The following is a 9,281-nucleotide window of genomic DNA, read 5'->3' as shown; positions in this document are numbered from 1 at the left end:
GAGGGAGGGAGGGAGGAGGGAAGGAGGGAAGGAGGAAAGAAGGAAAGGAGGGAGGAGGGAGGGAGGGGAAGGGAAGGAAAGAGAAGGGGAAGGTAGGGGAGGGGAGGGGAGGGGAGAAAAGGGAAAAGGGAAAGAACCGTGTCACTAGTGTTACCATTGTCATCATCCGTGACTGCGCAAACCTAAAGGAGGACTCGGACCCAGGTCTGCTGACTTCTGGTCCTGCTTGGTTTCCTTTTCTCTAACACACACAACCTGTCCCTCCATGACTGTGGCTGTGAATTTATTAACAGCTTGGGAAGGCCACACTGGAGCCCCGGGACCTGTCCTATACCGTTACATAATAGGTAATTTGATTAACATCGCCTGCATGCTGGGACAGATATTTAGCTGAAGTAGGCAAGAGTTATCAGTTCTAGATAAGGGCTCTTTATGTCTCTGCAAATAGAGCAAGTAAAATGTGGCTAAGGAAGTTCTAAAACACCTACTTCACTGAAACAGATGAAATTGTGGGGCATCTATCGAAGTGTCCTACAAGTGGCTCTGAATCTTGTAGTGAGCGTCTGGTCTTGTAGTACTAGGGAGCAAGCTTCTCAGTCCACAGCTGGGTCTGCAAGCAGTAGTTGAAGGCATGAATACGTCTGTTGCAAACAAGGGGTCCTCCATGTAAGAAAGGTGTTTTCAAACATAACTGTTGCTATGTGGATAGTCATAACTTAAATAGTCCCTGAAGTAAAGCAATAGTAGCAGCTCCTGGACTTGGAGACAGGAGAAAATGAGCTGGCTGTCTCATCCCCAGATGACCAGGTATGTGACACCAGCTACTAACTTAGCCTTTGGGTTCCTTTAGTCACACTCTTAGGAATAATGCATAAGATCTAAGTCCATTTTTTCCACAAGTTGCTGTGCAGTCTCTAATTGATTCATATATTTAAAAACCAATTCAGATATCAATATTGTACTCAAAATCTTTGCGCCATATATGTCATAGCGTTGATAGGATCAGCCGTGTAGTTACCTTGGAGTTTTCTCCCCTCTGTCCAGTGGGAACTAAAGGATTTGGATCAGACCAAGGACAGAAGACTGCCCTTGGCATTATCACTCTTGGAATTCCTTTCATCTTCTTCTCCCAGGCTGGAAAGGGTGAACGCTTTTGAGAACCTGGGTCAGATTGCAAATCTCGCTCAGGTTGGGGAAATCCAGAAAGGTCAACAGACTGTGATCACAAGGGCACTGGGCTCCACCATCTCTCCTAGTTTACATGTCTTTTGGAACAATTAATTCTGCTCGGCTCAGTGGGATTTTAGGGCTGGACTCTTTCTCTCCACCCAACATGACCCGTCTTTTAGCCTGGGGCTCAGTCTCGGGGTAGAAGCCCAGTTCTACCTAGTCTTGTGGTAAAGTCAAACATCTGAGGCAGAGATATGTACATGTAATTTAAAGCCGCAAAACCATCAATGCTTTTTCTAAATCTTTGGCAAATTTGTACTTTCTACTTCAGTGCACAGTAATGTTAATAAAATGATTGGAGGGTTAGTTAAATGCAAATTTTTGCTTCCATTATAAAGTAATTAGGAAATGTCCTATAATTTTAACCTTTTTTCATATTTTCAAGTATCTGTGGCCTCCAAAATTGAATGAATAAATGGTGTTGATTGGAAGCCTGGTGAGCAACAGAGAAAAATCACTCTAAAATGCGTGCAGGGCTTTGGCTATTTTCCTGATGGCTTTGTCCTTGCCAGGTGAAAAGCCGGTGCTAGGAGGTGGTGACTTGTTGCTCCTGCGGTAATTACCTTTGTCAGGGTGCATCTAGATTTTGGCGCTGGAGCTGCGTGTCACAGTAACGAGGCAGGTGATCTTGGCCTGCTTGCACTGAGCCCCGATGAATTATACAACTGATTCTATAACAGATGAGCAGACTTGTTTTTTCCATCCTTGTTTTCAGGAGCAAATAAGCCATCTTTTAATTGAAATTCTTGTGGAACGTGCCTTTATGTTGTCACCCTAAAGCCCCACGCAAACATGGTGTAGGTTTCTGAATACCCTGCAGGTGTCTGAGTCTTTTCAACACTCACGAAGTCACTGGGCTTGCTGAGTGCACACTCCAGAAAGGGCGTGAGCACGAGTCCACACAGTCGTCTCTGTGAGCAGCTAAGGAGCTGGGCAGGGAAAGGCGTGCAGCCTTCTCCTTTGTAGGTTCTGCTAAACTGCTAGAAATGAAAGAGTGCCTTTGACTTCATGGCAGTGGCTTTTCAGAAGCCGGTGCACTATTTGTGGCATCCGCTATATCCTTTGTGGCACTCGTGGGACAGTGTCATGGGGAGGGTGTGGTTATGGCAGAGCAGTGTGTCCAGGGGGACTGTCCTGAAGCAGGCCGCAGTGGGCACCCACTGTCCTCAGGTAGGGTGGCGACCACTGCCCTGTAGGGCCTCTGCTCTTCTGCCATAGTGCAGTCTTCTCTACTGAGGTGAGCCTCAGCGGGGGTCAGAGTCATCACCTCCCTCCCAGTGCCTCCCCTCCTTCCTCCTCCCTCCTCCCCCACTTCTGGCCATCCTCAGGTGCCACCACCTCCCAACAGTCTCCTCCTTTTGCCTTCCAAGTCTTTTCCATATCTCAGCCTACTCACCCTCTCAGCCATGGAGCCCACCCCGACCTTGCCTGCTCCTGGCATCCAAAAGGAAACGCCTAGCGCATGTCTCCACAGAGACACCATGTGTCTGGTGATTGGGCCTGGGAAGCCATCGGTACTGAGTCAGCGTTGTTTTGCAGGCTAATGGAGATTTAACCATCCGGTACATACAATTTTCTTGGGACTGTATGTTTTAAATTAAAAGGAAAAGAATTACAACCGGGCTTACATTGTGCCCTTCATGATGAAGTTGGGGCTGGATGGAAATGCTTTAAGGCCCTTGCTTGAATATTTTTCCAGAATTTGTAACGTTCAAAATAGCAACTCTTCTCTGATGAGTTAAACGTCTTATCATATGATACTCAGTGATAAAATGAAAGAGATCTTTGGGTTGTTTAGAGAGACCAGCAGAGCATCAGAGGGAAGGGAAGGTCTTAAATGACGAAGTTCACATGAAACAACACTGTTACAGGGAGAGCACTCTGACAGTTGTCATTTAAAGTATTTAATCCTGACCCGGCCAGATAGCTCAGCGGACTAAAGCGCCTGCTTAGGCGAGCTTAGGCAAGCACGGGCACTTGGTTCAATCCCCAGCACTGCATGCTGCACCAGCCCCACCCCCAAGGCAGCTGAGCTGGCCCCAGTCCAAGTGTAGTGGCTCACACCTGAAATCTCAGCGCTGCAGAGGCGGAAAGGAGGAGGATCGCCACAGTCTGAGCTGTGTAGTGAGACCCTGCAACAACCAAATGCATTTAATAATAATAAGTAGATAAATAAGTAAATAAAATGTTTAATCCTTTTAGGATACCACTTAAAATGTTCTATTTGTTGCAAGAAAAAGAAAACTTGAAATCGCTCACACCGACTGAAAATGACAGACCAAGAAGATATAAAGTGTTTTCATGGTCTTACTGTACTTGATGCGCATCTCACTTTCCACAAAGCAAGGGGTGGCCCTTGCTGTGGTACAAGAAAACAGGAGAAGACTCACACTGTAGGACTTTGTCCCCTACCATGCTCTTCTTACCTCAGCTACCGCAGATACACATGCTAGAACAGGAGGAAGCTTTACACCTCACTGCGCTCCCTATGAGACCCAAAGTGCAAATGGGCAGAATTACGTAAAGCGTACCTGAAGAGGAAATGGGCAGGCTGTAAAGGATGCACCCATCTAAGCAGAACATCAGAAAAGAAAACACAATTTCGAATGCCTTAAATACTAAGGGCTCCCGTAGCATCAAGCCCATCAGCAGCAGCTGTTTTAACTCCACACCTTCTCTTTGTTCTCCTCCTGAGCCCTGCTGCGACGGAGGAGATAACCGCTCCTCAGAGGTGATGTGAGATCGGGGTGAATTCTGCCTCGTACAGAGAGCTATTAATAGTTTAAACCCTGTCTGTGCTTCTGCGCTGGGACCTCGCAGCACTATAGGATAGAATTTGTCACCGACTGGAATAGCTTGAGTATTTTAGCATCCGATCGTTTGGTGGGAGATATAATTATATTAACACAATTAACATGTATCAAAAAAGTAGATTTTACATTAATTCCTGTGTTTCTGATGCTGTCTGATCCAAAAATAACTACTTGATTAACTAATTATTCTCCTAAGAAATGTCTCTATGTAGGTCAGGATGAGATCATTTGAAAAATCTACTCCTTTGAGAACTTTTAAACTGCCAAAAAAAAAAAAAAAATCTTATTTGAGAACTGCAGACAAATTATATGGTCATTTTAGTCCTCAGAATTCAAAGCATAGATGGCTAGAATCATGTGCATGTGATAATTCTAGGCTACTCTCAATAAATAATACATGTCATTTCTGCTTCACTGAGACTGTCACTGACTGTTCTAAATGACTTTCAATGCAGGGCCCAGCCTACTCTCCCAGAGTGCACTTCAGCTCAATTCCAAACCTGAAGGGTCTTTCCAGTATCCGGCCAGCTACCACAGCAACCAGACTTTGGCCCTGGGTGACACAGCCCCTTCTCAGCTCCCACCCCGCAGCGCTCAAGCCCGGCCTGCGGGGCAGAGCTTCAGCCAGGTACGTGTCTTCACTGTGCTATGTCTGGGGTGCCTGAAGGGACAGGAATAGGGGAGCCGGGACTGTGGTGGTGGGCAGAGCCCGCCTTTCTGTGGCGTGGCCCTCCACTTTTAGAAGGGTGCCCTGGAGCTGTGGATGAAGGCGAGGAGTACTGGAAGGTGACTGTGGAGGAACGCTGCATGTGGAAGCCACTGGGATGTGCCACTTGCCCAGGCTGCACGCCCTGACTGCAATTAGCTGTGTGAATATGCAAATGGGCATGTATTACTATGTCTGCATCTATACGGGATGGAAGTGGGACATCCCTTCCGAGTCGGTTTGTGTATGAAAGCAAGTGCTGTGTGCTATTTTCTCCTAAAACAAAAGCTTGTATTTATTCTTTGGGGTTAATCGTATTACGGAACAGAGTATAAATGTGTAATCGAGTATATAAAACTGTTCTGTAGATAATTGTGATGGTTTAGGAATAGTTACACTCTGTCAGCTTTGATTTTGAAATGTGTCCTTAATTCTTTCTTTGAAGGCACGAGATTATTCTTAGAGTTTCCCTGCATCCATTTATTATCTACATTATTTATCTCTTGATAAAAAGGAGCCAGTGTTAATCATTTCAAGCCAGAGACAGACGTTGTAACATCTAGGTGCCTCCTACTTGGGGTTTTATGGCTGGGGGGTGCACAACATAGTTAATCTACCAGAGTTAATATATTGGAGAGTTGTCATGTTTAATGAGACTTAAACTTCTTATTTGTGGCACAAGGCATTTTAAAAATCTCTTTGCTTTTGCTCCTCGCAGCCAACAAGCCACCCTTGCAAGCTGATGGGCTTAGTTTCATTTCTCATGTGTTTATGGGCACTGCGTTTGTGGGTCTCCCCAATAGCCTCACTGCTCCCACTGGCTCCTGTCACCCCTCAGCTGTGTCTGTCACTGCTTGCTTGCTGTTTATCCCTATAGGCTGCACAGGATAGGATCTTTATGCCTTTGCATTAACTGTACCTAGCAGATTACGTGGCCCCAAGAAATGTCTGCAGAGAGGTGAGCTGCAGGGGAAGTAGCAGCGGCCCTGAGCCGCCACCACACACACTCAGGTGTGCGATGGTAACCTCAGTGAAGAACTAGCTAAGGATTTCCATTGCACTTCAAAGATGACATGATCGTTGTAGCAGCCTTTTCAGAAGGAACAACTGCTTTATTCGGACAGTGGACTTGTTCACAAGTTGCTTTGTGGCCTTCTACCTTGTGATGCTGAGCTGTGGGAAAATGGCATCCCTCTGCAACACAAAGCGCTGTCTCTTCACATTAAAATTCTGCTTTAAAGTTTAATCAGAAAATCTCATTCAGCTGTAAAAATGTCCAAGATGTGTATTTGCTGTCACTAGAGTTATAGTTTTAAGGCATCAATAAATGTGCATGCGAAGGGTCAGGTCTTGGGTTTGAGGCACGGTTTGTTGGCAGACTCGCCCAGCACAAGCGTAGGGTGAGCAAGTCTGAACGCTCACACCTGGGGTTGAAGTGTTCTTCTAGAATGTTGCTGGGCAGCGGAGCTCCTGTGCATAGTTTAGCAGCAGCTATTGCAGGCATGCTGGCCTACTTCTGCTGCCTGCTGCAGTATGCAAAGCATAGTTTATTGTATATCCTGTAGCACCTGTGAGTTCAAAGGAATGCTGGAGCAATGTTGAATTGGCTGACCAGCATCTTTGCTGGCTGTGCCCTCGGGGGAAGGAAGGCCGCATCGCATTCTAGTAAAGTCTCCACTCTCCTGACCTTGGAGTGGTGCTTGAGATACTCATTTTAGTATTCTGAATGCTGTGAAGGGTTTCATTGAAGATTAACTTTTAGAATATTCCGTAGTCACAAAGTGCTGCAAAGCTAGTAAAGGTCAAGTTGTGACTAACAGGCACCAAAATGATTAAAGAAGGTCAGTAGTCAACCAACATAAAAATAGTATATTTTGTTGTGGTGGTGGTGGTGGTGGTTGTGGTTGCTTAAAAGGCATGTGGTTTTAAGTAAAGCCAATGATTTTCTATTTGGCTCCCAAAACATGTCTGAATAAAATTTCAAATAAGAATCATGAATATTGAAGATTCTCCTTTCAATGTTTGAAAGGCTCTAGTGTACCCAATGTATTATTTGTTGAATGACTATCTCCAACTTCTATAAAAAGCACTAATGAGGCACACAGAGCCTACATTACCCCCTCCTATCAGTCCCAGACAAAAACTATATGACACAAAAATTGCCATAAAATGATTAGTTCCATGGTGATTCCTTCAATTAGATTCCTTAACATTCATTCTGTTAAGGGCTCTCCTATGAGTTTGTGAAGCTGGCTTGTAGGACAGCACCTGTACAACCCCTCCTGCTTGACCAGGAGGCCCTCCTGGAAAGGCCATGTGCCCATTCACAGCTATTCTTTCAAACCAATCTCTGCCATTGGTTTGGCTGGATTGCAGCTCCCTGTGGCAACAGGGACCACTTAGTATTGGTTTCTCAATACTTCACAGACTGCTGTGCCCTGCTCTGGCCATCCTTAGTATCGAGAGACCAATACTAAGTGGTCTCTAAGTGGACTGTGTAGATTGCTAGTCCACCCCATCTCCTTTGCCAAGGCAACTTTGGCTTAGTTCCAGGTTTTCCAGGAGCCCCAGTCAAAATGCAGCTACTGTTCTGGTCTCTGTACCTGCAATGTGTATTTGGCATCCATTGATACTGTGGCACTTTGTGGTTGTGATGGAGTAGGACAGAGAAAGTACACAGAATTCCTGTCTTCAAGACAACAAGAATGGAGACTCAGAAAAGCAGTAGGGTGAATAAGTAAATCATATAACATACTTGAAGACGGTAGATTCTGTGGGAAAGAAATAGACCCAGAATAGGATAAGCAAGATTCAGAGGGCACAGTGGAGCCCACTGTGACATGGAATGTCATGGAGCAGACTTTGGGGCAAAAAGGTGATGAGGAAGGGAGTGGCCACATGACTGGACCATGGTGGTTCCCTTGTGGGGTGACTTGGCTGGTGGCAGAACACAAGGATGGCCAGAGCAGGGCTCAGGACTCCGTGAGGTATTGAGAGACCAAGATGGTCATTGTGGGGATCTTGTCTTTAACTAAAAATGAAGCAAGGAGCCCACAAAGAACTTTGAGCAGAAAAGCAACATGACTTGCCTCGTACACCATAAATACCATTCTGCCACTTCACATATCATATCTGTGATTAACTGCCTCTAAGTTTGCTGTATGTCATTAACCCAGCAAACTGGGATGCAAAAGCCAGAGACATGGACAATTAATCTCTGTACCCTAGGAACTGGCCCACAGTTAGCCAAATATTCCTCAGGTTCCTTCAACACTAGCCAGATTATTTATAACTATACAGCATAAATGGGACCCTGTACCAAATACATAAAATGAAAACAAAGATAACTATATGACATAGGTATTCTAGTGAAGCAAGATAATTTTTGAGAAGCAAAATTGCCATTTCTTTTTTATCTTGACTATCTGTTAAATGTTGCACTGAATTTATGTGTTAAAAATCTTTATTTATGTCCCATCACAATTATAAACACACCATCAAGTCACTTCTACCAGGGGCTGGTGTGGTCATTGTCAGCATGCTAGAACACCATGCACGCCCACATCAGGTAAACGAGAAGGGCAAGGGAATTGTGTGGGTGGTAGTGAGGAAGACTGGGGCATCGCATAAGGTACAGAGAGGGAAGTTACCAATAATCACGTTCCCAGTAGGTTCCCATGATGGTAGAGTGGACAGAGATAGAGAGATGACTATTGTGATCTCACTTTAGGCAATGTTTTCAAGAGAAAATGAATCTGTAAACTTGGAAATCAAAATTGCAAAGAAACATTTCCTGTAGAACACATGTATCATGTAGCATTTAGAGCAGAAATCATGTCATGTCACATACTTTCCATGGCATGCTTCTGGGAAATTGACAAGAGATTTGTTTTTCAAATAGCTTTTAAGATGATTCCTATGTCATCCCTATGTTTTACCTATCTTTAAAACTTCTTCCTCTACTTTCTCTTCCCAGTGTACTTAATTTAGTTTCAAGAATTGAAATGTTTCTCATTGCAGTAGGTGTGCTTCACTATAATAGTTCCTGTTCTGAACAAATATTTGGATTGTTAAAGTTATGCTTAGCGAGACTTTGCTGAAATAAATATTTTATATGTAGTATTTTTTGCCAGCACTTATGTAGGTTTAAAAAAAAAGAGTTGGTACCAAGAAATCTCTTTTTATGTATTCTTTAAAATCAATGTGCATAAGTTTTAATGTCACTTTTAATTTTTTTCTCTATTTTATTTATACTGAGTGATCCAGAAATAGCCATATGAAATACCTTTCAGAGTATTTATTGGTGATGCCCCTAATCAAATGTTTATTAAAAAGAGGTTAAAAGAAAGGGAAAATCAGTTTTTAAAGATGCAAAAATCAGCCTGGCATGGTGGTGCATGCCTGTAATCCCAGCATTTGGGAGGCTGAGACAGGAGGTTTTCTGTGAACTACAAAGTGAAGTGAAGGCCAGGCCAAAGACATAGCTGTGAAAGAAAGAAAGGAGAGAGAGAGAGAGAGAGAGAGAGAGAGAG

At 44.3% G+C, this 9,281-nt stretch overlaps 1 protein-coding gene across 1 annotated transcript in view; it reads left to right on the top strand.

Annotated features, from left to right (window-relative positions):
* Ctnnd2 (catenin delta 2) overlaps positions 1-9,281 on the top strand; it is a 927,345-nt gene that overhangs the window by 513,135 nt on the left and 404,929 nt on the right. The window contains exon 8 of the mRNA XM_004625202.3: positions 4,499-4,671. Within this exon, the coding sequence (XP_004625259.2) occupies positions 4,499-4,671 (173 nt within the window). The remainder of the gene's footprint in view (positions 1-4,498; positions 4,672-9,281) is intronic.

The sequence above is a fragment of the Octodon degus genome, unplaced genomic scaffold (genome assembly GCF_000260255.1).
Source record: "Octodon degus isolate 3935 unplaced genomic scaffold, OctDeg1.0 scaffold00008, whole genome shotgun sequence".
NCBI classification, from domain to species: Eukaryota; Metazoa; Chordata; class Mammalia; order Rodentia; family Octodontidae; genus Octodon; species Octodon degus.
This window is presented reverse-complemented; position numbering and strand designations above follow the sequence as displayed.